The sequence below is a fragment of the Alexandromys fortis genome, unplaced genomic scaffold, assembly GCF_014885135.2.
Source record: "Alexandromys fortis isolate MF-2015 unplaced genomic scaffold, M_Fortis_MF-2015_v1.1 scaffold_72, whole genome shotgun sequence".
In the NCBI taxonomy this organism is placed as follows: domain Eukaryota; kingdom Metazoa; phylum Chordata; class Mammalia; order Rodentia; family Cricetidae; genus Alexandromys; species Alexandromys fortis.
Window position 1 is genome coordinate 7,791,036 of NW_026067969.1, and position 27,595 is coordinate 7,818,630.

The window sequence follows — 27,595 nt, forward strand, 5'->3', positions numbered from 1 at the left end:
AAAAAAAAAAAAAAAAAAAAAAGAAAGAGAATTTTAATCCTACCATTCAAAAACAACTTGATATTTTTGTATACAGGTTTCCAGTTCTCCACTCTGTTTTCTATCTTGGAGACAGGGTCTCATGGTATATAGTCCAGTTGGTCCTCAGACTTTTTTTGAAAATAATTTATTTAGCTTTTTTTCTAATGTGCATTAGCGTGAAGATATCAGATTCCAAAAAACTGGAGTTACAGACAGTTGTGAGCTGCCATGTTGTTTTTGGAGGCTGCTCGTTTGCTCCTGGCCACTTAGTCCTGAAATAATCACTCAGAAACTGTATTATTTGATTCATTGCTTGGCCAAAAGCTTAAGAGTATTTCTAGCTAACTCTTATATCTTAAATTAACCCATTTTTATTAATCTGTGTATTGCCACATGGCTATGGCTTACTGGCAAGGTTCCAGTGCGACTGTCTCCTATGGACGGCTACATGGCTTCTATGACTCTGCTTTCTTTCTCCCAGCATTCAATTTAGTTTTCCTCGCCTAGCTCTACTCTACCCTATCACAGGCCAAAGTAGCCTTTTTAATTCATTAACCAGTATACAGAAGGACTTCCCACACCACCATGTGTGTGCTGGAATTGAACTTGGGTCCTCTGTAAGAGCATCCAATGCACTTCACCACTGAGCCATCTCTCCAGCTATAGTCCTCAAACTCTTAATCCTCCTGCTCTTAAGTGCTGGGCCAGGAAATGTCAAAATCAAACAGACGGGGCTTTCTACTCCTGGCGTTATTGGGAGCCCCTCATGTCCGTTAGTGATGTCTGTTAGCAGCCTTGTTCTGTAAGAACAGTGTAGGATGGATTTGGATCTTTCTGTGCTGCTCCATGGGCATGTTTCCAAGAGATCATTTTTTGTCTATGCTGGGTGGTGATTCTGTGTATTTTTAATATACATATTGAGAAATGAAATCTCTAGGTCAGGGTAGCTGCCTTTTTTTTTCCTTGTAGGGGTTTTGTTGTTTGTTTTCTGATGTTAAGGATTTAATCTATGCCACACACACACAAGCCAGTGTCTGTCACTGGATTATGTATCTAGCCCTTGGTTTTCTTGCTAAAGAGTTCAGTTTGGCCATGAACTCACAATTCTTTTGCCTCTGCCTCCCAACTGCTGGAATTATATGTACATTCCATTGTGCCCAGTTGATGTGTGCCTCTGATGAGCTTTAGAAAGCAGGCCTGTCTCTCTTAGGAGAATTGGACCGGTTATGTCTCACCACTACCACGGCTCCCAGCATGGGGTTAGTGTGTGGTGGGTCCACATATTAGTCCTTGCCAGTATGGGAAAAGGTGTCTTTGTGAAATTTTTTCTTATTTTTTTCTTTTTGAGACAGAGTCATTTACAATGTAGCCCAGGGTGAACTGGAACTAACTCTATCCCAGGATGGCCTGAAAATTTCAACAGTCCTCCTGCTTTAGCCTTCCAACTGCTAGGCTTATAAGGGTGAGCCACCGTACCTCACCGTACAAGGTTGTTGTAGTAATTCTCTTGGATGTCTGCTGAGGTCCAGTTTAAAATTACGTCCATTGAGATGTTTCTGACAATCTTAGTTAACTCCCTTCCTTGGGAGCAGCATTGAGACCACTGCTGGCCGAGTGCTGGTGCTTCCTGCAGTAGATGGAGAGGGCTTGACGAAGCCGTCTTCATAGCACTCGGGACCTAAGGAAGCTGGTGGCTCTGCCATGCAGGTGAGAAAGCCAAGTGGCACAAAGGCTGTCCTGCGGCAGGCTCGGCAGAAGGCAGTTCCTTTTCGACTTGCCTGGTGATGCGGTTCCTATTCCTATGAGTGCCCTTCAGAGCTCATCCCTATGTTTGTACACAGAAACTGCAACACGTTTCTGATTGCGCTTAAGTGATTGTGAGCTGGGTAGGAGTCCAGAAAATTTGCACATAAGATTTCTCTCCCGTCCTCTTGTTTATAGAAAAAAGAAGAAAAGCACCCAGAGGTGTTTGTGAACTTGATGGAGCCCTGCTACAGCAGCTGCACAGAGCGACAGCATCACTACTACCTCAGTTACGTCGAGGAGTGGTGAGCAGAGAACACACACCAGCCTCTGAGTTCAGTCAAAGTACAGGCTGATAGGTCTCGATGTATTTTCAGCTGATGGGTAATAATGTCCTCATGGCTATGATGTCTACTTCCCAATCCTGATTTATTTATATTCAGTATGTACTAATCTGCAAAGTCCAATAAATGTGTACCCACCCCTCCCCCACCCATTTGTTTTTTGAAGCAAGGTCTCACTGTTAGTCCTGGCTGTCCTGGACTCACTGTATAGACCAGGCCAGCCTCAAACTCAGGTATGCCTGCCTCTGCCTCCAGGGTTGGGGCTAGGATTAAAGACATGCACCATGACACCCAGCATCACGAAGTCCAACTTTCTCAACTGCATTGAGTGCCGACAGTGACAGTACTGACTGTTTTTTTTTTTTTAAAGATTTATTTATTTATTATGTATACAACATTCTGCCTTGATGTATGCCCGCACGCCAGAGGAGGGCGCCAGATCTCAGTACAGATGGTTGTGAGCCACCATGTGGTTGCTGGGAATTGAACTCAGGACCTCTGGAAGAGCAGGCAATGCTCTTAACCTCTGAGCCATCTCTCCAGCCCCCAGTACTGATTGTTTTGAAAAAGTCATTTGTAGCTCAGACTACCCTTAAATCTACAGTGCTCCTCCCACGTCAGCCCTCTGAGTGCTGGGATTGCAGGCATCAGCTGTCACCTGGGTTAAAAATGCTGATACTTAGGAACCCAGTCAGGGTTTCTCCAAGAACAGCTTACCTTTGAGAGTCCATTGGAGCTTCTTCTTGAGCTGGATTTCCCTGCTGTGGGGCAGGATTCTTGTGAGCCCAGACTTGGTTCTGTGTGTCCCCTGTCCTTACATGGATAGTAGTGGGTAGGTTTTCCAGGGATTTTTGGAACTGAAAAGCCCAACACTACATCAGGTACCTTCCATCTTCTCTCCGGCCTGCTAGGAAACTTTGCCCTGTGCTGTACTGTAGACCCAATCAGGCTCGAGCTTTTGGTAGACTTGAATGTAATGGCTTTTTGGTTTTGTTCTTAAGGGATTTAGTGCTGGCAGCATCTGCAGCCTCAACAGAAGTTAGCATCCTTGCTCGACAAAGTGATCAGGTAAATTTCTGCTATTTTATCACTTTTGTGTTGAATGATGCTGTTTTGAGAGAGGTCACATGGAGGTGGCTGGTTAAGACTGTAATCATGTCCCTTTCATGGAGCTTTTAATGCAGAGGCTTAAGGATAAAATGCCTCGAGCAATAGCTTCTCCCTTCCTTCCCCTCCCCTCTTACACATGGCTTTACGGTGTTGGAGAATGGATCCAGAGCTTTGTGCATGCACACCAAGCTGCACCCCAACCTTGGTGTCTTCTCGTTCCCCTCGGCCCATTTTCATAGTGCCTTTTCAGCTGTTCTCGCTGGCTCCTGTTGGCAGTCCCCGCACTGCCACTGTCTGCATGCTGGTCTGTAATGTTTTCAGATCACTTTTGTTTTGCTTGGAGGCTTACTTAAGAGTTAGAGTCGGCTTGGTTTGCAGCCTTGTGACTGTACCTTGAATACTCCTGTCCATGAATACAGCCATGTAGTATGAGTGTGTACTCTTCCGGGCCTGAACAGCTTGTTTTCCTAGCTTCATTACGTCTCTTCTGTTTCCTCTAACTCATGCTGCCCAGCTGGCCACGACAAAAATCTAAACAGAATGTTAATGAATCATAAGACTCAGGAGTCATTTGTTGGATAGAATGGAGCCCAGCTACGAAAACAGGAACAAGAGGGATGTGACTGGGAAGATATAGAAGTTTCTTGAGGAGTGTAAGCAGCAGAACTGGCCAGTGGGAGACAAGAAGTCAGGCCCAGTTGCCTTCTGTCTCAATGACTAGTGACATAGGCACCTGCATGTTTAGAAACTGCCAAATTGTGGCAGGCAGCCCAGACCTTAGAAGATGGGGCAGACACACCGGGAGCAGGTGGAGAAGTCAGCTCAGTTAGCCACTCAGATGCTAGGGTACTCTTGACTTATAGATGTTGTTCCAGGCCAGGGGTCAGAGCCCCCATTCAGCACAGGAAACTGACCCATGCCAGGTGTTCTCTGGAGCAGTGCAAAATGCTAAACAACACACCTCTTCCTGTTTGTCCTTTTTTCCTTTCCTTTCTTTTCAGACTAATTGGGAATCTTGGCTGCTGGAGGACTCTAGTCGAGCGGAACTGCCGGTGACAGACAGGAGTGATGACTCCTTGCCCATGGGCGTAGCCATAGATTATACCAATGAAGTAGAAGTCGCCATCAGTGAGTGTTGTCTAGTGATCGCTGTAGAAACAGCTGTCCTCAAATGGTTGGTACTTAGAAGCCATTGACGCAGTTATACCTGCAGAGTGGTGGAGGGTGCATCATGGCAGTCAGTGTGAAGCTGCCCAAAGATGGCTACTCACTAATGAAACCGCAGCCAGACACAGTTCACGTGTCTCCCTAGATTGAATAGGTAATATCTGGTTCCCTGGTGACCTTACAAGGAGTGTCACTGTCAGCTGGCTGTGCACCCGGTACTCAGTTAAGAGAAGGATGAGGGAGTAGAGCTTCAAGCTCATGTTTTCCATGTGGGGCTTGAGCATGTTCTCTGAAGATTCCTTTTCCCTGTGGAGGTCAGCAGTGTGACTACAGTGACTGAGGTGTGATGAGGCCCTGAAGAGTATTTGCCCGCTTGAACTTGACCATATGGCTCTATCCTGGTCAGGCCCGAGTCCTTGTCCTTTCCCTGGTTTGGTAGGCACATTAACTCACTGTGTCTGTGTGTGTCCGCGTGTTTGCACGCACCATCTTTTTAGTTCAGTCCCCAAACCAGCATCAACCAGACTCCTACTTTTTTTTTTTTTTTTTAGACTTGGTTTCTCTGTGTAACAGCCCTAGTTGTTCTGGAACTAGCTCTTGTAGACCAGGCTGACCTCAAACTCACAGAGATCTGCCTACCTCTGCCTCTGGGATTAAAGATGTGCGCCACTACCGCCCAGGCAGAGAATCCTATCTTGTTGAGGTAGTAATATTTTTTGTTCTGACAAATGGAGCTTGTCTAGAGATCAGAGGGTAGAGCTAATCACTAGTTAACCATAGAGGCCAGGCAGTAGTGATACCTTTAATCCCAGCACTTGGGAGGAAACAGGAAGATAAGGAGTTTGAGGTAACACTGGGCTGTACAAGATTGAACTAGTCTAAAAATAGAGAAACAGAGCCATGAAGTGGTGGTGCGTGCCTTTAATCCCAGCACTAGGTAGGTGGAGACAGGAATATAAGGCTGGTGGAGACAGGAGCCAGCACCCATTCGATCTTTAGGGTTCTTGGAGACAGGAGGACCCCTGTTGGGTCTGAGATGTCATAGAGGTGAAGTCTCTGGTGGCTGACTGCTCTGCTTCTCGGTTCTTTGCACTTTCACCCTCAGTAACTGACTCTGGGTTTTAGAATCACGCTTTAGGGTCGTGCTGAGCCCTACTTCCTGAATGGAGGGAGACTGGGGGAGTACTGGACTGCTGGAATGGCCCAGTAGGATGTGGTGATCTGAGAGTGTCAAGAGATCTTGCTGTAACCACTACATGGAAGGCTGTTCACATCTGGTCAGCTGCTGTTGAACGGAGTGCCTCAAGACCTTAATAAGCAGGGCAGCTGCCCTTCTAGGCCTCCGTCTGAAAATGGACCTGGCCCTTTAAACCTTTGTTTTCTCTTTTGACAGACGATGAAAAGACTCTTCCTGCTGCTCCGGTTCTCCTGTTACTTTCAACAGATGGTGTGCTTTGTCCATTTTATATGATCAATCAAAATCCTGGGGTTCGGTCCCTAATCAAGACCTTGGAGCCGGTCTCAATAGAAGGAGAGCGACTGCCCAAGTCGTCAGGTGTGTGCCTCCATCTGCATGTGGTCATCCCCATGGGGGCCGTCTACCATAGGAAGGCTTGGCCTGATGTCTGAAACAGTGTATACATCTTTACCTCTTTTCACCCTGGCTTCTTTCTCCAGCCTTTACTAGACTTGACAGAGAAAGGTCAGCCATGTTGAGATCTGAGTTTCAAAGGCCTGTATAATCCTTAGGATTGGTCTAATGGGTAATGGACGCTGAAAAAAATGTAACAGGGAAGTTTGTTGAGAGTGGAGAGGTAGTGAAGAGCCACTGTGCGCTGCGCTGCACCAACACTGGAGAGGGCTATAAACTCCAGTGCCCACTTCTGGCTCATAGGGTGTGGAGACCCAGTGTCTCTGGCTCACATTTCCTTTCTTTCCTTCTTTTTGAGAACATTGTTAGATAATAATATATGTGTTGCAGAAAAATTAGAAAACCCAAGAACAGATTCCATAGACCATCAAGGAGGAGCATAGTCAGCATTTTGTGGTGGAATCTTCATGCACATACTGTAAAAGGAGCAGCGGGCCACTTCCCAGCTCCCCGGCTAGTTTTCACCAGAAATAATTACACGGAAACTGTATTCATTTAAACACTGCCTGGCCCATTATTTCTTGCCTCTTATTGCCTAACTCTCACATCTTGATTAACCCATTTTTAATAATCTGTGTAGAACCACAAGATTGTAGCTTACCGGCAAGATTCTAACCTACGTCCATCTTGGGCTGGAGAATCATGGCGTCAGCTTGACTCTGCTTCTTTCTCCCAGCATTCTGTTCGGTCTACTCCGCCTATCTAAGCTGCTGTCCTATCAAAAGGCAAAGGCAGTCTCTTTATTTAACCAATGAAAGTAACACATAGACAGAAGATCCTCCTATGTCAACATACGGAGGTGCTAATTTGTATTATCAACGTCTTTTTATTTTAACAGCTTTATATCATTTGTGGGAAAAAAGTGTCAAACTTGTTAGAAGTGCTTTTTTTCCCCGTATATTGAAATTTTTTTCTTGAGTTCTGTGAGAAGATATTGATACTTTTCTTCTTGTGTAACTAAAATGCCCATAATGTCGCTAGTCCTGCCTAAAGACTGCTGACCATTAGGGCGGGATGTGGCTGATTATGCTTGGTCATGTTTTCCTATTGTCCTGTAAGCCTGAGAGGCTCATACATCACTGAGCACTCAGGTACTTGTGTGACCCCAAGTAATCCACCAGGATGCTGGCATAGACTGCAGTGCTGTATTGAAATTTGGCTACCCTTGGCGAGTGCTCTTTGCATTATGTTCTGCCTTCATGATTTCCATGAGCACCTATACCTAGCTTCCCTAGTCTGTCTGTAGTGAGCAGGGCAGCCCGTCTGCTTGACGCCTGTAGGGTAGGTGTTTCTCAGCACTGTTCTGCATGAGGGACTGTAAACCATCATGGGGTAGCGGCCATTAGCTTTTTCTAGAGACTTTTCCTCTTCCTTCTCCTCTAGTGCAGAGATAAAAGCTATATCCCCATGAATGAAAATGGAGTAATGAAAGTAGGGGATAGTCTGCCCTGGTACCGCCCAGTGTGGCTAAGGTGTAAGAAGGTTTGGAAGACATTGATGGTTCTGCTTGTTTCTACACAGCAGCTCCAAAGATGTGGTGTTGAATGACCAGAAAATAATGGGGTGATGGTCTTTGAATCCTCAGTTTTAATTGCCCTAGGAGGAATGTGTACAATTTCTTTAGAATGTTCCTCTATTTTCCATTCTGGTGTAATCCTAACGGGCATTGAATTGATTTATGTCTGCATGTTTCTTTAAAGGTGTTTCTTGCTGGTTCCGTAACCATTGTGTAAAAGAGGTATTCAAGTAGCCTACTGAGAGTAGTGTTAGATACTCTTCTGGAAGTGACAATTCACATCAAAAGGTTCCGTTTTCTTTCGTTCTTGTTTCCTCTCAGTGTTCCTAGTATCTCTCATGAACACAAATCACATGTTAGCCTAACAGCCAAGGCTAACTATTGTAAATTGTAAGTGTATTTATTTATTTTTTAAAGTATTTAATATGTAGTTGAATTGACAATTGCCTTACAAAAAGTTGGGGAAGTAGAACAAATTCTAAACCAGCCTTTTTTGGGGAGCTGCTTCCCAGTGTTTCTGCATGAACACCTTAATATTTACAGTTAAAATATGACATCATTGGAATGCTGATTTTATTTTTATTTATATGTTTTGATATTGCTTTATTGCTAATGGGATCGTACTGTGTAGTCCTGTCTGGTCTAGAACTCACAGAGATCAGCTGCCTCTGCCTCCTGAGTGCTGGGATCAAAGATTGCTATCCCCAGCATGGCATACTGATTTTAAATATAAGCTGTAAACTTTTCTTAGGTTCCTAGCTAATTTTTATGGTTTATTCAGAAGAATAAACCATTCTGTTGTGTCGTTGACTTTTTTTTTTTTAACCATAAAACATTGGGATTGTATTTACCTGCGGGGATGGGAGCGCATACCTTTGATCCCAGCACTCTGGAGGGAGAGGCAGGTGGATCTCTGAGTTCAAGGCCAGCTTTATCTTCAGAGTGAGTTCCAGGGCAGCCAGGGCTATACAGAAAAACCTCCTGCCTTGAAAATCAAAAAAGAAAAAGAAAAATTTGTATTTCTTCTCATTCTTTAAATTATTTTTATAAGATTTATTCTTAAGCAAGGGATCATTGGGGCCTTTTTTATGGATTTTGATTCATGTTGCAAAATGTTTTCTAAAAGTCCGGCTTAGTGTATTTGATCCCTGGCACTGGGCAAAGGCCTCAGGTCGGCTTTACCTGCTCTCAAGGGCAGCATGTTTTAATTGTGATATATTAAAGGGAAGTCAAAACTTAAATTTAAATTTTATATCTTTTTTGTTTTTGTTTCTGTATTTGTTTGTTTGTTCTGTTCAGTTCTGTTTTGTTTTTGAGGCATGGTCTCACAGTGTAGCCCCGGCTGGCCTGGAACTCTGCACACCAGGGTGACCTCAACTCAGAGATCTCCTGCCTCTACTGGAGTACTGGGATTTAATGTGAGGAAGCCTGGCTAAATTTATATGTCTCTTGTTAAGGAGATTGGATAATTGTTTCTTTTTGTGAATTAGGCTCTCTGCTTAAATTTGTTAACCTTAAAACTTAAATATAGGGCTGGAGAGATGGCTCAGTGGTTAAGAGCATTGCCTGCTCTTCCAAAGGTCCAGAGTTCAATTCCCAGCAACCACATGGTGGCTCACAACCATCTGTAAAGAGGTCTGGCGCCCTCCTCTGGCCTTCAGGCATACACACAGACAGAATATTGTATACATAATAAATAAATAAATATTTTTAAAAAAACTTAAATATAATTGACAGCTTTTTTAGGAGTTAAAACTTAGTTCGTTTCCCTCAGCTCTTTTATTGGAATATTTATATGGAATACTTCGTGGTCTGTGCCAGTTCACTGTTTGCCTAATGCATCTGTAACTGCTTTTAAGTAATGTTCTGAGGCAGAGACCCGGATGAACTAGGGTTATGTCCTGGTTAATGAGGTAATGCGAACGAGGCTGACACCCCACTCTTCAGTTTGCAGCAGCAAATTTATTGTTTCTGTCCAAGAAGTCCTGTTAGCCTAGTGCCCTTCCCCATTTTGGCCTTCTTCAAAATTTCACTTCCCTCCTTTTCTGTTTGTTCTTTGAGAAAAGGTTTCTCTGTGTAGCCCTGACTCCTGGAACTTATTATAGACAAGGTTGGCCTGGAACTCACAGAGATCTAGCTGCCTCTGCCTCCCTCCTTAGTGCTGGCATTAAAGGCATGAGCCACCACCTCCTGGCAAAGTTTCACACATCTTATCCTGTGGAATCCTTGGAGAAACCAACTGTCCCACCTTTTGTTTTTTGAGACAAGAGTTTCTCTCTAGCTCTGGCTGTCCTGGAACTGGTTGTATAGGCCAGAGACCCACCTGCCTCTGTCTCCTCGCCTGGCTACACCTTCTGTTTTCTTAACAGGCAGGGTTTCCAACTTTATCTGACCTCAGCCCTCTCTCCCCTGCCTCTGTCATGTGACCACCAATTTAACTTTGTTCTTTTGTTTCTCCTTGGTTTTTGTTGCAGGAAGTTTTCCTACCACTCCAACCTCTCCTCAAGCCCCGCAGAACCTTGATGCCCCAGCAGCAGCCTCTTTGTCTCTTGCACCTGTGTCCTCTGCTGCTCCTACCACCGCCTTCCCTTTGCCGTCTGCTGGGGGAGCCCCTTCTGTGTTCTCTTTTGGCTCTTCATCCTTAAAGTCATCTGCTTCTGTCACCGGGGAGCCTCCTCTGTATCCCACGGGCTCTGTGGGCTCTGGCACCTCCACCTTCTCTTTTGCCCCTCCTTCCAAAGGCTCCCTGTCAGCATCCCCCATGGCTGCACCTGCTGCCCCCTTTACTTTTGGATCATCAAGTTTTAAGCCCCCCATGGAAAGTACACCAATGTCCAGCGCCCCACACACAGGGATGAAACCTTCGTTCCCACCCTCAGCCTGCTCTGTGAAAGCCAACCTGAGTGAAAAGTAAGTAACCTGCAAAGTTGGATTCTCTGGTAGGATGGTCAGAACTACTGCACAGTGGCCGCTGGACTCAGTCACTGAATGGAGTACTGAGCAATCTCTGTGAAGGAGGGCTTAGCAGTGCACTGCAGCCCAGCATGTCTCTTGAGGGGTTTTATTCTGTTAGAAGTTTGTACTCAAGCTGTTGGGTTGCTTTTTCAGACTGTAAAGGTCAGTGTTCCTTATTTTAAAAATGGAGCCACCCAGAGCATACACCCTGGAAACGAATGGGTCTTTTGTAGTTTTCTCTCCTCATATCCACCCTGTCTCTCAGCTGTTTTCTGTGCAGCCACCAAGGTGACTTGTGCAGTTAGGGACACATGTGATAACTCTCCTGCTTGACAGTCCTCAAAGGTTTCTTGTTGCTCTCCTGTACAGTTTAAACCTTTTAGCATAGTATCTGGTTTCCTCCAGACCTAGTTCTAGCCAACTTGCTCATACCTTATTTATTTACCTCTTTCTCTGTTTGTTTTTTTTTTTTTTCTGTTCTCTCCACTAAACTGAGCATCTGAAAGGAATGCTCCCCTGTATCGTTCAACCTTGCAGTCGCAATGAGTAATAAACCATCAGTTTTTGGTTCTACTTGCCTCATTGCTGGGACATGCTGCTGCAGCCACTCATCCATTGAGCGCTCTGCTCTGGCCTGCTCATTCCTTAACTAAGCAGTCCTTTACTGTTGGGATATTAGACTGTCTGCAGACATTTATTGACATATGGAGTTGACTTGACATGCTTACTGGGCCATGGTGTCCCAAAGATGATAACCTGCTTGTTTCTCTGGTGTTTTTGATACCCCGGAGATGATCATCTCAGAACAGGTTCTCATAGTTGGTTGCACCACCTCCTTAAAAACAATACAAGCACTTAGCTTGACAGGCTAGAAGATAAGTATTTCCTAACATGGAGAATTTGGCCTTTACTACATGCTTTGGTGGGGCTGCCATGTTCCTAAATGAGCAGGTGGAAACTGCCCTCTGAGTAAGCAGCAAGTGCGTGGTTTGCTGTGACTCAGTGGAGATGAGTAGTCAGTTATTGTTGGTGTCACTGCTAATGATGAGCATGGAAGGACCCTCCAGCAGGCTGCTGTGATAGAGCTTCATTTCCACTCAGGTTCACCGCTGTGGCCTCCGCACCTGCTCATAGCTCCACGAGCACACCCTCCGTGTTGCCGTTATCCTCCTCCCCCAAGCCAGCTGCTTCTGGACCACTCAGCCATCCCACGCCTCTCCCAGCATCATCCAGCTCTGTGCCTTTGAAGTCTTCAGTTTCTCCCTCACCATCAGGTATTCTCTGGAGCCAGCGGCTTCTGTTTTCAGCAGAATACTGTTCAGCATTTTAAGAATCTTTGGTAATATATAGTAAGGCAAGTTTTTGTTTTGTTTTGTTTTTCTTTTCTTCCATTTATTTATATTTTTTGTATGAGTGTTGTGCATATATACCTGCATGCCAGAAGAGAGCATCACCTACCATTGTATATGGTTGTGAACCACCGTGTGGTTGCTGGGAATTGAACTCAGGATCTCTGGAAGAAACTGCTGAGCTATCTCTCCAGTCCTGGTTTGTTTGTTTGTTTTTTTCCAAGACTGGGTTTCTCTGTGTAGCCTTGCTGTCCTAGAACTCACTCTGTAGAGCAAGCTGACCTCAAACTCAACAGAGATGCCCTGCTTCTGTCCTCAGTGTTGGGATTAAAGGCGTGCGCCACCATCCTTGTTTGTTTGTTTTGTTTTTACTTTAATGTTTTAATGTGCTGTGATTGTTGTGCTCGGAATTGGGAGATTCACAGTGGTTTCGGTTATCTTAGTCTTCACTTAGCTGCTCGTGGATGTTCAAAGACGGCATCTTGTGGCGGGGCGCTCGTCCTTACACACAGCTGCTGTAATGGAAGGACAGTTACTGAACTGCCCTTCGCTATGGCAGGAGCAGCCCTCAGTGACTCCCGTGCTTACTGCTCCTGAGAGTCTAAGAACATTTTCGCCATCAGCCACTCTAAGCAGTGATGACGTACAAATACTTGAGACAGGATTTAAGACTCCAGAGGGCAAGTGCACCTACCCTACCTTTCTCCCTTCCTGGCCTATGTACAAGGTTGCAAAAACTGTAAATACTGTGGTCTTCACCAAGGTTCAGGGCTTCCTAACTTTTTTTGGGTTTGCTTATTTCTTTCTTCCTTTTATGTAAAAATTTTAAACCATGTCAGGGTTAACTGCAGACATTGTGAACCAGTTGACCACTAGATATGTGAGCTCCTGCCTCCTAAAAGCCAGGGAAGGTTATCACAGCTCAAGTATTACAGCAGTCACATCTAGAGTCCATTCAGATTTTACCACGGTCCCAAGTAAAGTTCACTCCCTGAATTTTCTGCGGTCTCAGTTCATTTCTTTAACATTTATGAGAAAGCCAGCTCAGTGGTTTGGGGACCGTCCCTGTGGATCTGATTGTGTGCACATGAGAGGACTCAGACTGCAGATCTGCCGAGTGCCAGTGATGTGCATCCCCAGGCACGCTTCCATTCAGGCTGACGGCAGCGCATGTTTCAGTTGGGCTTGGTGGGGGTGCTTTCTGGGTGCATGCGTGTGATTGCAGGTACTCACAGGCCAGAAGTGTCCGACACCTGGAGTTGTTCCAGGCAGTTGTAAACCACCTGAAGTGGATGCTGGGAACCAAAGTTGGGTTCTCTGCAACTCACTCTTCATTACTGAGCCATCTCCCAGGCTCCCAATGCAGTTTTTCAGTTGGTTATTTGGGTAGCCATTTGTTTGGATTTTTGTTTTGTTTTGAAAGCAGGGTTTCATTGTGTAGTTCTGGCTGGTTTTGAACTCACAGATCTGTTTGGCCTGCCTCTGTCTCCTGAGTGTTGGGATTCAAGGCTGGACCACCTGGCCTTGGGTAGCCATTTAGATGTGAATGTCTGGAATATTATTTTGGCAAATCCCGAATAGATAATGAGTGAGGAAATTTCTGAATTCTTTGAGTAAGGGAAGTTTCTTTCCTTTTTAAGTTTGCTGAAGTCATCTCAGTAAACTATCTTGTCAGCCATCTTTGTGTTTTTGAGACAGGTCTCAAATGTGACCTAACCTTGCCTATATGTTATCTGTAGTCTAAAGTGCCCGTGAACTCAGAATCCTCCCTTGCTGAGCCTCCCGAGGCTGAGATTATGGGTGTGCACCAGAGGACCCAGTCTGGTCATTGTTCTCTAACACGATTGTAAAAGTGGAGCCAGGGACAATGTGTAACTCCTTTCCTTAGATTTGGGGACAGATGTTTGTGGTGACGGAAGTCTGCTCTAACTGACTTGTCTGGTCGTTTATGCATCAGGCCGATCGACTCCAAGTGGTCCAAGTCCAGTGCCGTCCATGGTGCAGAAGTCACCCCGGATAAACCCTCCCGTGGCAAAGGCGGGCTCTCCTCAGGTATGTTACAGTCTCACTACACTTGCCTTTTACAAAGTTGGCATTTGTGCTTTAGAATTCAGACGTGGGAGCAGTGATGAGGACTGCACAGGAGACACAGGAGTACGTGCTTGAAGTTCTTGACACGTTGTTACAAAAGCAATTATCTACTTACTTTGTTGTTTGTTTTGTTTTGTGTTTGTTTTATTTTGTTTTGTTTTAGACGTGGTCTCACTGTGGTAACCTAGCTGACTTGGTGCTCACTCTGCAGTCCAGGAGGCTGGCCTTGAATTTATAGAGATCCCCTCTGTCTCCTGAGTGCTAGGATTAAAGGCGTGTGCCATCATGCCCAGTTTTTTAATTGAAGTCATTTCCGTAGAAAAAAGTCCATATGGTATATGTATACCTCAGTAATTGTCATCAGGTAAACAAACTTTGATAACCAACAAGCAAGTTGATAAGAAGGCATTACCAGTATCTTTTTCATATGGTCTTTATCCTTGCCAAGAGTCCCCCACTCTCTTGATATCTAACAATCTATGGGTTAATTTTTCCTGTTTACTGATTCCTATCCAGTAGAGAGCCACAGCATATAGTCTTCCTATGCTCTTCTATCCACCCATCACTGTTGCTATTTTATCACAGGTGCTCCTTTCTTCTCGAAGAGTAGTGCTGACCTCAGCAATGCGCTTGATGTCCTCTGAACATATGTACACATTGGGGTTTAAACGTGATCGTGGGCCACAGACCGCACATGGTCCTCTTTAGCAGGTTGCCACCAATGGTAGACACTTCCACCCGTCCCTGTTCTTGACAGGCTTGGTATTTTTCATCTTACGTTGTATTTGGCTTTTTTTTTTTTCCATCTTTTGTTTGTATTTGGTTTTTGTTTTTATTTAACTCACAGTTTCCTAGTGATTCTCAAAGTTGAGCTTTATTTCATACCAATTTTAGCCATCTGGATATTTTCTTGTATGTAGTCTCTTAATGTTCTTAATCTTTTTCTGTTGGATGGGGTCCTAGTTTGATTTCTGCTGCTGTGATAAAACACAAAAGTACCAGTCGGTGGTGGCGCACGCCTTTAATCCCAGCACTCGGGAGGCAGAGGCAAGCGGATCTCTGTGAGTTCGAGGCCAGCCTGGTCTACAAGAGCTAGTTCCAGGACAGACTCCAAAGCTACAGAGAAACCCGGTCTCAAAAAACTATAACAAAAACCCAAAACAACAGTAAACCACTGTCAGGGGAGGAATGGGTTTATTATGCTTCCCCCTCAAGGTCAGTCCATCGTTGAGGGAATCAAGGTAGGCTCACTTACTGTTCCACATAGCAAGCGGTGCCTCTGACCAAGACAGAAAAAGAATAGCTGGAAACATGGAGGCTACTGCTTGCTGACTGGCTCTCAGCCTGGCTTGACTCAGTTTTCTTACACAATTCATAACTACCTGCGTATGACTACTACTGCCCATAGGAGGGCCCTCCTGCACCTGACAGTCCCCACAGACATGTTTACAGGGCAGCCTGATGTAGAGACTTCTGCAGTCAGGGCTTCCCTCTTGGTCTGTCTTGGGTGATGGATCATGTGCGTGGGATTGACTCTAGGGTCTGTGCATGCTCAGCATGCATCTTATGATCTGTATCGTACTTAGTTTGGAAAGACACAAACACACAGCAAAGCAGATACAGTATATCCTCTTTGTATCACCCATGGATACAAGATCTTTACTTTAGTATAACAGAATGTTTTTATTTTTCCTTTCTTTATTTCACAGCCCTGGGGATTGAACTACTAGACAAGCATGCTACCATTGTGCTTTAACCCAACCTAGTTCTTTTGTGCTTTTCAAACTCACATTTATTAGGGGTGTGTAGTGTATATGCACATGAGTGTGAGGAGGCCAGGAAAACCTTGTGCGCCCTGCTCTATCACTTGCTACCTTATTTCCCTGTGCCAGGGTCTGTCACTGAACCTGGACCTAGGTGGACAGCCAGGATGCCCCCTCTTCTGTGAGGCTATATGTACCTATGGCCACACCCAGTTTTTATAAGGGTTTCTCATGCTTACCTGCTGAGCCATCTCCCCAGGTTCTCATGTCTTGCTTTAGGAATAATTTCCTGTTTCTTATTCAGAAAGGTTTTCCTATGCTGTTTACAGTTCTGATACTTACTTGTATTTAAGCCAGTGGCCGACACTTCAGCTTGCTTGTGTGACTCTAATGTCTGTCAGTTTCCCACTTGAGTATTCCAGGAGCAACAGTCGTGCCTTCTCCTGCTGTGCCTACCGTCCTAACACACACCTGCACTGCACTAGCTTGTAGTACAGTGCCCAGCACGTGGGTGTTTGTTAGGTGGCTGTTTGGTGACTGCTTACTTATGCAGTCTGAAGCCATGTCAGGGCACGGCAGATTTTAGCAGCTCTTGCCCAGCCCTTGCTCCTTCTCTCTGAGAAGCTTTTCCACCTCCATTAGCAGCACTGACAAAGCAGGGCTTTGCACAAGCACAGAAGCGAAAGCGCTGGGGTCTCCTTTCTTCATTGGTAGTGCTTCTTCCCTTCTAGGTCCTGTTCTGTGGCATATATCCTCGCATGTCATACACATCTTGGGTTAGGCTTTGGCTGTCTCTTGCCTGTTGCTGTCCTGACTGCTGTACCCCTTTTGGATTTTTTCTCTTGCTGTCATTCCTGTCCTTTGAGTAGCAAGATGGTCGTTTTAAAATGATAAATTTCATTCAAACACTTCTGAAACACCAGTAGTAGCTTACCAACATGCCTACAGTAGAATCTGAACTCATTGGTGTGTCCTTAGACACTTGTACTACCTGCTGCTCTGGTCCTGTCTCTGTTCTTCCTTTCTGCCCGGCTCAGGACCTAGCTGTGTCTCTCTCCTTCCTTCCTTCCTTCCTTCCTTCCTTCCTTCCTTCCTTCCTTCCTTCCTTCCTTCCTTTCTTCCTTCTTCCCTCTCTCCCTCCCTCCCTCTTTTTTTTTTTGTTAGTTGTTTTGTTTTGGTTTTTGTTTTGTTTTGTTTTGTTTTTGTTTTTGTTTTTTTTGAGCCAGGGCTTCTTTGTGTAACCCTGGATGTCCTGGAACTCAAACTCAGAAACCTGCATGCCACGTGCTGTGATTAAAGGTGTGCACCACCACTACCCAGCTCTGCTTAGCTTCTTGAAGCCCACATGACTCTCACACCTGGATATACTAGAGTCTTTCCTCCATGAGCTCCTGTGCTTGCTCTTGCTGCCTGGAAGGCATTTGCCTGAGCTCTGTCTGTAGCCTTCTCTCTCACATCATGTTCCCAGTCAGATGGCAGCCCTGTAGGAGAACTGTTTGGCTATCTCAGTGCCTCATTCTCTTCATGTTTCCCTGTTACTCAGCAGCAGAAGTGGTTAGCAGGTTTACTTACTGTCTATCTTGTCCCGGAGCAAGTTCCCTGAGTGATGTTATCTTAATTGGCTCACAAATTTCCCCATGGAGAATATGTCCAGACAAAATGGAGGTTCAAGAGCCAAGGTGTAGGATGCTCACCGTGGCAGACCGATGGGACTGTTGCTAGAAGCTAGAGCTCCGGTGTGGAGCCTGTCTCGAAGCCTTTTCCTTCCATTGCAGGCCAAGTCCCTCCAGCCTCCTGTCACAGAGAAGCAGGGCCATCAGTGGAAAGATTCAGACCCTGTGATGGCTGGAATCGGAGAGGAGGTGAGCTCATTGCTTGTGTTGTTTTCTGAGAGTAGCTCTGACAGTGAGACTGTAGTGGCCTTAAGTGCAGTCAGCTGCATGGCCATTCTTCTAACATCAGGGCCTGGCGTGGCCCCTGTAGAGGTTTGTTCTGAAATCGCGGAAGCAGTGCTGTTACTGCTGCCACACAGAACCGGTTATCTCTTTGCTCATGGTTCTCGCAGATTGCACACTTCCAGAAAGAGCTAGAGGAATTAAAGGCCCGGACTTCCAAAGCTTGCTTCCAGGTTGGCACCTCAGAGGAGATGAAGATGCTGCGGACGGAGTCAGATGACTTGCACGCCTTCCTCTTTGAGATCAGAGAGGCCACAGAGGTTTGTATCAGTGGAGGTCTTTCCTGAGTACAAAGGGGCTTTTCGAAATTGTTGGTCCAGAACACTAGTAGGAACCACTGTGTTCTCTGAGGGCCATCATTGCTGCTGGTGGCCTTTTAACTGCAAAACCCTGAATTCAGGACTGTCAGAACTGAGGCTTAAAGCTATCCTAGCTGTCTGTCAGTTTCCTCCTGTGTAAAATGAGATCATAGTTTCTACCTCCTAGCTCATACTAGGCACTCCATTAAAGTTGGTTATAGCTGTTTAAGTATACTTTCAAGTGTTTCTTTTATGACATCGAGTTAAGATTTTTTGGAGCATGTACAGTACAAAATGTCAAATGTTTGCTGGTTAAAGCACTATTTCCTGTTGCTCTGGTCATTGCATGATGGGGAAAGCCAACTGCATACTCCATCCGGCACTGTGCTATACCAGATCATCTCATGAAGTCCTCACAGCTTTAAGGCCTGGGCCATATTGTGACCCTCTCCATAAGAAGCTTAACAAGCCAAGTGAGTTTCTGACAGCCCTGTTTAGTAAAGGATATTGTCGGACGTGTTTTCATGGTCTCCAGTCTTCTGCTCTTCTCAGTTTCCACATTATCAGTCACCAGAAACTGTCCTTTTAAAAACAGGAGAAGGGTAATTAAAAAACAGAAACATTAGGACCTAAAGAAATAGCTCAGTAGGTAAGAGCCCTGGCTGCTCCTCCAGAGGACCTGAGTTCAATTCCCAGCACCCACATGGTAACTCCAGTCTCAGGGCATCTGACTTTTGACCTCTTCGGGCACCAGGCACTGAATGTGGCACACAAAGCAAATGTTTGTACATACAAAATTTAAAAATTAAAAAAAAATTTAAATGACTACCTTTCTAAGCAATGATTTTTTTTCAGAGTTTAGGATTTTTAGTGTGTCCTATAGTCACTGAAGCAAGAAACATGATTTTACACCTCCCCCCTAAGACAAAACAAAACAAAGAAGCTATAGGAAAAAATGTGTTTTGTACATGGGAACAATTAAACTTTTTAAGGTAGCTAAAATAGTTGAGAGCCTCCACCCTCCTGGTCTCCACAGCAGTTGAATCCATGCATCTCCGCCTTTTCTAGTCTCTGCATGGAGACATAAGCACCCTGAAAACAACTCTGCTAGAGGGCTTCGCTGGCGTCGAGGAAGCCAGAGAGCAGAACGGAAGAAACCATGATTCTGGGTATCTGCACCTGCTCTATAAAAGACCGCTGGATCCCAAGAGTGAAGCTCAGCTCCAGGTAGGCGATGCCCTTACAGCTACTGAGAAAAGTAGCAGCAGCAGGGCGCTTGGTACCGTGGCTGCTTCTGAGGTGCGGGTGACGTTGTTCTCAGTATGAGGTGCAGTTGTTCTCAGTATGAGGGCTGTGCCCTGAGCTCATGCTGGCTAGGAATCTGCTGTGGGGCTCTGTCATCTGCTGTGCTCTAGCAGAGATACATTTCTTATTCAGTCTTAGCCTTCGTCTTTGCTTTAGCTGGTTGGATTTTGTTTGCTTCAGTGTCTTGGGTCATCTTTCCCTCCCCTCACAGAATCCCAGAGGGACAGTGTGGTTGGCCCTGATCCTTCTCTCCTTGGACGTCGGTCTGAATGTGTTGAGTCCTCTTGTACAAGGACTGAAGCCTCAGGCCTCTGGCCCTAGAGGTTTTCAAGACAAGGTTTCTGTTTATCTTTGGTCATCCTGGAACTCTCTCTAGTCCAGGCTGGACTCAAACTCACAGAGATCCCCCTGCCTCTGCCTCCTGAGTGCTGGAATTAAAGGTGTGAGCCACCACCACCCGGCTCCTGTTCATAGTTTCTGTCCCATGCCTGGAGACCTCCTGTCCCTGGCAGGTGAGAGAATGGCGTCTTGTCCAGGTGACTTCCTGGGGTCAGGGCAGGGTGTTCCTGCAGGACCGTTGTCAGGCTGCGGCCCCAGTGTAGGCAGTCCTCCGCCAGTCCTCACACAAGTCTTTTACCTCTGCCCCAGTTGCATGGCCCAGAGGAGAGCATTCAGCTTCCACACAGAGAAAGAAAAAATTACCTTCTTTCATCACACTGAACAGATAACGGACACTTAACTACATACAAAGCAAGGGTGTGCGGCTTTGCTGCGACGGTCAGGCTTTATAACTAGTAAAGCCTGCGCCCATGCTCTCAGCCACTACTGCATGTAGTTCCTGAAGCTGGGTAAGGGACAGTCAGGAAGATGGACATAGAATTTTCATGTGGTGTATGTTGCCATGGGGCCACAGGTGAGAGCAGGGAAGCCACCGCGAGTGTTTGCAGCAGGCCCTTGAAGTGTGGAGTTTGTCGCTCTACCTAGTTGGAGGAAAGGACATCAGCTAGTATGGACCTGAAGTCAGGGCTGAGCTGGGTAAAGGAAAGCCTCCTGTAGTCAGCAGATGCCTTTGGGGCTCCTGTGGCCTCCCTGGACTCAGCTTGGCTCTTTCTAAATGGCATTCTCTGTTTGCAGTTGAGACATAATGCTTATATCTAAGAATATGTGTGAAATGCATTTCAGCACAGTCAGGTCTGTGCCGTGGGTGAAGCGCTTACCTGGGAGCTGCTCAGTGTATGTACACTTGCTTGATTGAATGCTTCAGCTCTGTTTTAATTTTTGAGTTGGATTATGTAGCCGTGAAGGTTGACTGTGTCCCTTCCAGCTGGTGTGAACTATAGTGCTGGTGGGGACACGCTCCTCGAGTGTGAGGTGGTCCATGTGCTCTGTGCTGTGTCTAGGGTCCATTCTTCTCAGCACCAGTTGTCAAGTCATCTGTCTGTTTTACAGTTCATTTCATAGTGGGAAAGAACTAAACGGGAGCCCAGTGAAGAGTGCACAGGGCATCCCATCCTGCCCCACCCTTCCCAGGGCCTGCGGCTGCCGCACCCGTTCTCTTTCCCTTTCTCTTCCTTCTCTCTTTTGCTACTGTAGAAATGGAATTTCCATTTTTCATTTTGTTAAATGGCTTGTATTTAATGGCTATAGTAAAACCTACTGTTTTCCTTGTTCATATAGTTCTCAATATAGAAATTTTATAATTATTTTTATTACTTTAATACAGCTTTCTTTCCAGCTACCAGAAAAATGAGTCATTAATTTTTTTCTTGTAGGAAATTCGCCGCCTTCATCAGTATGTGAAATTTGCTGTCCAGGATGTGAATGATGTTCTAGATTTAGAGTGGGATCGGCATCTGGAACAGAAGAAGAGACAGAGGTCAGTGAGATGTGCCGCTGCCCCTGCCATTTGTAGGAGCAGGAGAAACCTCGCGGATGTGCTTCCTCTTCCTTACTCATCTCACTTCAGAAAGTTTGAGTTACAAAACCGCAAAATGATGGTGGTGGTGATTTTATGTAAACCAGTTGACATCACATCATAATTCAGAATGATAAGGATTTGAATTTCATTAGGGCTGAGGATGTAGCTCAGTAACAAAGCAGGTGTCTTGTATGTTTGTATACAGTATGTTCAGCCCCAAGCATCACAGAAAAACTCAAGCATCAAGAAGGTGTAAAATACTGTGTAGTCATGGGGGCAAGCCCACGCATTTAATCCCACCACTGGGGAGGCAGAGGCAAGTGGATGTCTGAGTTCAAGGCCAGCCTGGTCTACAGAATGAGTTCCAAAAACAGCTAGAGTTAGACAATCCTGTCTTGAAAAAAGCAGACAAACAAATGAAAATACTGTGTAGTAACTGAATAACATGTTCTCAAGAAATTATATTAAATGGCCAGGTGGTGGTGGCACACGTCTTTAATCCCAGCACTTGGGAGGTAGAGGCAGGCGGATCTCTGTGAATTCGAGGTTGCCTAGTCTACAGAGAGAGTTCCAAAGCTACACAGAGAAACCCTGTCTCAGAAAAAAAAAAAAAGAGGAGGAGGAGGAGAAGAGAAAAATTGCATTAAATGCTTTTAATCTTGTATCAAATGTATAAAAAATTAAAAACATTTCAGATGATTTCAGTAGGAAGCACAAGTGTGGGAAAGAAGGAGCGGATCTGTGGGTGGACTCACGGTCACAGCGTTTGAATAAGAGAACGCGCCTTGGGGCTGGAGAGGATGGCGCAGTGGCTAGGAGTGCTGGCTGCTCCTCTGGAGGACCTGAGTTCAGTTTCCAGCACCTACACTGGGTACCGTATAGCAGCCTATAACTCCAGTTTCAGGGAGTCTGACCTCCTTCCTTTCACAAGCTCTCTGTGTCCATGGCACTCATAAATACATTCTGTCCCTGACACACACAAACACACGTGCCTTTGAGGAAAAGCATTCTAATTAGTGTGACTAGTTAAAGGATTTGGCAAGGGGGCTGGAGAGATGGCTCAGAGGTTAAGAGCACTCAGGAAGCAGAGGCAGGTGGAGGTCTGAATTCTAGGACAAACATCAAACCACAGCAAAAGTAGGCTTTCCAGAACTGCACAGACTAACAGAAGCCAGCTCTCTTTACCCGTGCAGTGCCTGCTTACTGCGCTGCTCAGTTCCCGTTCTGCAGAGTTCAGGTTCTGGCCATGGTTTCTATTTCTTGTCACGTCTCTGTTTTCAGCCATTCTCTAAATCTTATACCAACTAGAAAGTCCTGGAAAATTGTGTTCCATCACTCACTCGGCTGCCTTGTTCTTCTTAGTGGTTCTGAGAAAAGGAACTGAAACCAGCTGGAAGTTTGTGTTGTGCATCAGCAGCTTTCATTTTGTAGTCAGTTATGTGGTGCTAGAGAGACAGACAGGCAAGAGCAAAGAAACCAGGACCACCATTTATTTTTTCTTCAAGTTAGTAGAAACATTTTTACTAATGCTTAAAGAATCTAGACCTGTGTCTCTTTGACCTTAGACCTGCTACCCAGCAGTAACTACCCATCTGTTTCATTCTCTGGGGAAAATGATCTCTCAGCTGCCAGTACCTGTACTGTCTCCATCAGCAGTCTAAACGACACTTGCAGGGAACCTGCTTTATTTCCTTATTGAGTGTAATTTATGTACAGAAAACCTCAGGTCCAAATGGACAGCTGCAGGGGTTGCCCGTGTTGTTGGTTTTTGTTTCCCGTCTGCTGTGCTTTCCCCATACCTCCAGCTTTGCCCAGTTTGTACTGCGTCCTGCTATGGCCCCTCATTCCCTCCCTCATGAGATTCTTGTGCCCTTTTCTTCATATTTTTTAATGTTTCTTGTCTGCTGGTTGTTCTCCATTTTATGATTTTCCCTGTTAGAATTGTAGCCTCATGTGTTGTGGTATAGAAGGGAGCCATTTGTATCTAATTCTTTTCCTTGTTGCCACCAGGCGCCTGCTTGTGCCAGAACGAGAGACACTTTTCAACACACTAGCCAACAACCGGGAAATCATCAACCAGCAGAGGAAGAGGTTGAATCACCTGGTGGACAGTCTGCAGCAGCTCCGTCTCTATAACCACACGTCTCCATGGAACCTGCCCTCAACGCTTTCAACACAGAGCAGCACTCACAGGTGTGCCGGACGAGCTGCGTAGAGGGCACACGAACATGTGTTGCATTGGCAACAGTCGCAGTCTGTTGGCCGTGGTCCTGGTCGGGTTCTACAACCCCTTTGACCTCTGATTTCTTTGTGTGAAAGTAGGGGTGACAGTGCCTGCCTCCAGGGTGTGTAGGCTTAAGTTGGTAATGCAGGAGTGCTCAACAGGCCACAGCAGATTCCATAGTAACACTGAGGCACTTTTATGGCCAATAGCTAATAGGGTTTTATTTCTCACTCCCTTCAGAAGTCCAGGTTTGCTGCTCTGCTGTAGTGTGGAGCTGTGTGGATCCTTGCAGCTAGCCAGTTTGTCCCAAACTTACCCTGATAGGGTTGTGTTTCTCCTTTAGGCCTATGGAATTTTTGCTAAGGCACCAGTATTAGGCTCAGTGTGGGAGAATGTGGTCCTGAGGTTGTTAGCTTTCCTCCTGTGTATTGCTGGGCAGCTGTTTCTCTAGTGAATATTCTCTAATCTCTTGGGTTAGATACTGAGAAGAGTGTATACCATATAGTCTCAGCTTCTTGTGCTTAGTTTGGATGTAACACTGACCTGTTTCAGTTTTGACAGTGATCTTGAAAGCCTCCTAAAAACTACCATTGAATCTCACACCAAGCCCTCTGCCAGAGTGCCAGGTAAATGCTCCTTTCCAGCCTCCCAGCGTAGTCTGCGATCTAACCTGGCTTTTAAAGCTAAGTCTTAGCATTTATGGGTTGATGAATTTCTTACAGCTAAACTGTCCCCTGCGAAACAGGCCCAACTGAGGAACTTCTTGGCAAAAAGGAAGACCCCACCAGTGAGGTCCACTGCTCCAGGTAAGGAGACCAGGTCCTGGAGCTTTCAGGGTTAGCTGTGGAGTGCTAGGGCAGGCTGAATAGAAGATCAGGAAAATGTTCCCAGAACTGTCAGGTTTAATACTGGAATAAGAAGCAGTTCAGATATTTTGGATAAAACAAGTCAAGGTGATTCTTTGGGCTTTGATATCGGCAGTCCCTAGGTGATAATGATTCGGAATGACATGGGGTGGGCTGAGTTGGAGCCTCACCTCAAACCTTATATAGGATTTTAGGAACATTACACTTGAGAAACGTCTTAAGGAAAATGTACAGGGTAGGCAGTAATGATTTAAATACTTGCTAAGGGACTGGGAAGAGGCCCAGTGAGTAAAGGCTTATGATTTCTGCCAGGCCTGGAGACCTGAGTTCAGTGTCTAGGACTCACACAGAGACAGGAGAAAACTGACCTCTGCATGCGCATTGTGACTCACTCTCTCTCACACACCACAGTAAATAAATAATCGATTTTTTAAAAACTTGCTGAAAAGCAACAATATAAGAGATGAAGGGTACTTTTAATTTTTTATCTAAAATTCCTTAATTTTTTTGAATCTAGCACATGCCAGGGATCTCTACTAAAACTGTGGAACTACATCCTATCCCTTAATTTTTTTCCTTTTTCTTTTCTTTTTTCTTTCCTTTCCTTCTTTCTTTTTTCTTCTTCCTTCTTCCTCCTCCTCCTTTTCCGTCCTCCTCCTCCACCTTCTTCTTCTCCTTCTCCTCCTTCTTTTTTTCTTTTTTAAAAATAGGGTCTCATGTAGCTCAGACTAGCCTGAAACTCAAATTGTTGTTTCGTTTTTCCGAAGCTGAGATTCCATTGTGCTGTTGTTGCCATGGTGATTTTGAGCACTGTGTATGGCCTCCAGCACAGTGTGTTCTCCAATCTGTTTCAGTCCTTTCTCTCTTTTTTTTTTTTTTTTTGGTTTTTCGAGACAGGGTTTCTCTGTGGCTTTGGAGCCTGTCCTGAACCAGCTCTTGTAGACCAGGCTGGTCTCGAACTCACAGAGATCCGCCTACCTCTGCCTCCCGAGTGCTGGGATTAAAGGCGTGCACCACCATCGCCCGGCTCAGTCCTTTCTCTTGAAGCTGCTGCTTCCCCCCCATCCCCACCTCCTTAGATACAGTTTTTTTGTATAACAGCCCAGGTTGGCCTCAAACTCTAGAGATCCACCTGCCTCTGCCTCCCAGTGCTGGAATTAAAAGGCGTGCGCCACCACACCCACCTTGGAGCTGCCTACAGAAGATTCCACTAGACCCTTTTTCTTGGCCACATGTGCTCAGGCTATTTTTTGTGGGGAAGAAAAAATGTAAGCACACATGCACTCATGGGGATGTCGGTGTTCTTCTCTTTCACTCTCTCACTCCCTTGAGATGGGGTCTCTGAACTGGAGTTAGGCAACTCCACTGATCCTTCTGTCTCTGCCTCCTTCTAGTGACAGGGTTTTAGATCCCCACAGCCATGCCTGCTTTTTAGAGAGGTGCAGAGGATTTTAATTTAGGACCTCATCTTTACACAGCATGTACTACTGGCCACTGGCCCCTCTCCCTAGCTCCGTTAGGCCACCGTTTTTGTTGCAGCTCCTCACATTCTAAGATTTTGCCAAACTATTCCACTTGTACCTTCTGGGTCTATGGTACTGTCTTAGTTAGAATTTATATTTCTATGGAAAAAAAGTACCACAATCAAAATCAACTTAGGAAAGGGTATATTTCATCTTGTGTCGTCTTGTGGTCTATCATGTAAGGAAGTCAGGACAGGGACTCAAGGTAGGACTCTGGAGGCAGGAACTGATGCAGAGGCCATGGAGGCTTGGTGCTGCCTGGCTTGCTCCTCGTGCCTTGTTCAGTCTGCTTTCTTAGAGCACTCAGTACTGTCAGCAGGTGGGCGGCAGCAGTTAGTTGGGCCCTCCTACATCCATCATCCAACAAGCAAGATAACTCAGGGACATAGGGGCTTTGTTTTAGACATAGGGTCTCATGCAGTCCAGACTGGCTTTCAACTCTGCAGTGGAGGATGGCAGTCTGAACAGTGTTCCTTATGAAGAGTGAATGAACACGTCTCTCCCTCCTGAATGCTAGGGTTCCAGGCATTGCCACCACCCACAGTTTACAGAAACTTTTTTGTTTTGTTTTTGTTTTTGTTTTTGTTTTTTTTTTTAACCAGTTAAGTTTAATAGATGTTTAAAGAAGAGAGTATGGGTGGCCCAGACTGGTGCTGAAATGAAATAACGTGATCAGGTTTCTCTGTGGCTTTGGAGCCTGTCCTGGAACTAGCTCTGTAGAGCAGGCTGGTCTCGAACTCACAGAGATCCTCCTGCCTCTGCCTCCCGAGTGCTGGGATTAAAGGCATGCGCCACCATTTTGTTTTTTGAGATAGGGTTTCTCTGTGTAGCCCTGGCTGTCCTAGAACTAGCTTTGTAGACCAGGCTGGCCTCAGACTCTCTGATCCAAGTGCTGAAATTAAAGATGTGCACTATCACTGCCCAGCTACTTAGAATTTTTTAAAACTTTTTAAAATTGTAACGTAATACACAAAAAAATACACAAAAAGAATGTATAACTTCTGCTGACGTTAAGAAACAACATGGGGGCTGGAGTGATGACTCAGTAGGCTCCTCTGCCTGGACAGAGGCTGGACTCACGGCCTTGGCTGGTGCTCTGTGGGAACTGTGGTGAAAATACACTTCCAAGCACTTTGAGGTCACAGTTCCTTGGAGCTGCAGGATGAGGTACTTGTCCCTCCGTTGGTGTTGCTCAGAATTTAAGAATAAGCTTTAATTTCTTGGTCACTTTTGATTATATAAATGTATATCGTGACAAGGTAGCACTGTTAAATGTAACAAAGACCATGAAAATTACATCTATGCCGTATTTCACAGATAAATTAATTCCGTTGGCTTCCCCAGAGCCCCACTGGACAACTTTTGGTCAGAAATAAGTTCTTGACATTAAAAAATAACGATACCAGGTCATTGACACCATATGCTTAGATGGAGTTTGTGAGTGGCCTCCACAGCACTCTTGATGGCAGCATGAGCCAGCTTGTGAAGTCTGTTGCCCACTGAGCCCTTAAAAATGTGCATCTGAGAAACAGAACTTTCTGGTTTTTTTTTTTTTAACACTTAATTAATTATATATTTACTTGAGACTGAGTCTACATAGTTCTGGCTGACCTAGAACAACTATGTAGGCCAAATTGTCCTTGATCTCACAGAGACACACCTGCCTCTACCTCCCAAGTGCTAGAATTAAAGGCTCGCACCACCAAACACAGCTGTACTTAACTACCTTAAATAGCCCCAGTGGCTAGTGGGCAGCAGCGCCCTGGCGTGTGGCCCCGGTTTCTACTTGCATCTG

General features: G+C 45.5%; 1 protein-coding gene across 3 annotated transcripts in view; it reads left to right on the top strand.

The window, feature by feature from the left end:
• Positions 1-27,595, top strand: part of Nup214 (nucleoporin 214) — an 80,094-nt gene that overhangs the window by 9,772 nt on the left and 42,727 nt on the right. For 2 of the 3 annotated variants that reach the window (XM_050155361.1, XM_050155362.1), the window contains exons 8-21: positions 1,963-2,069; positions 3,110-3,176; positions 4,220-4,346; positions 5,779-5,940; positions 10,027-10,462; positions 11,609-11,781; positions 13,814-13,908; positions 17,486-17,572; positions 17,776-17,925; positions 19,033-19,191; positions 21,042-21,145; positions 23,198-23,380; positions 23,964-24,037; positions 24,134-24,217. In XM_050155361.1, the coding sequence (XP_050011318.1) occupies positions 1,963-2,069; positions 3,110-3,176; positions 4,220-4,346; positions 5,779-5,940; positions 10,027-10,462; positions 11,609-11,781; positions 13,814-13,908; positions 17,486-17,572; positions 17,776-17,925; positions 19,033-19,191; positions 21,042-21,145; positions 23,198-23,380; positions 23,964-24,037; positions 24,134-24,217 (2,008 nt within the window). The remainder of the gene's footprint in view (positions 1-1,962; positions 2,070-3,109; positions 3,177-4,219; positions 4,347-5,778; positions 5,941-10,026; positions 10,463-11,608; positions 11,782-13,813; positions 13,909-17,485; positions 17,573-17,775; positions 17,926-19,032; positions 19,192-21,041; positions 21,146-23,197; positions 23,381-23,963; positions 24,038-24,133; positions 24,218-27,595) is intronic. The other variant, XM_050155363.1, reaches the window with a different exon arrangement.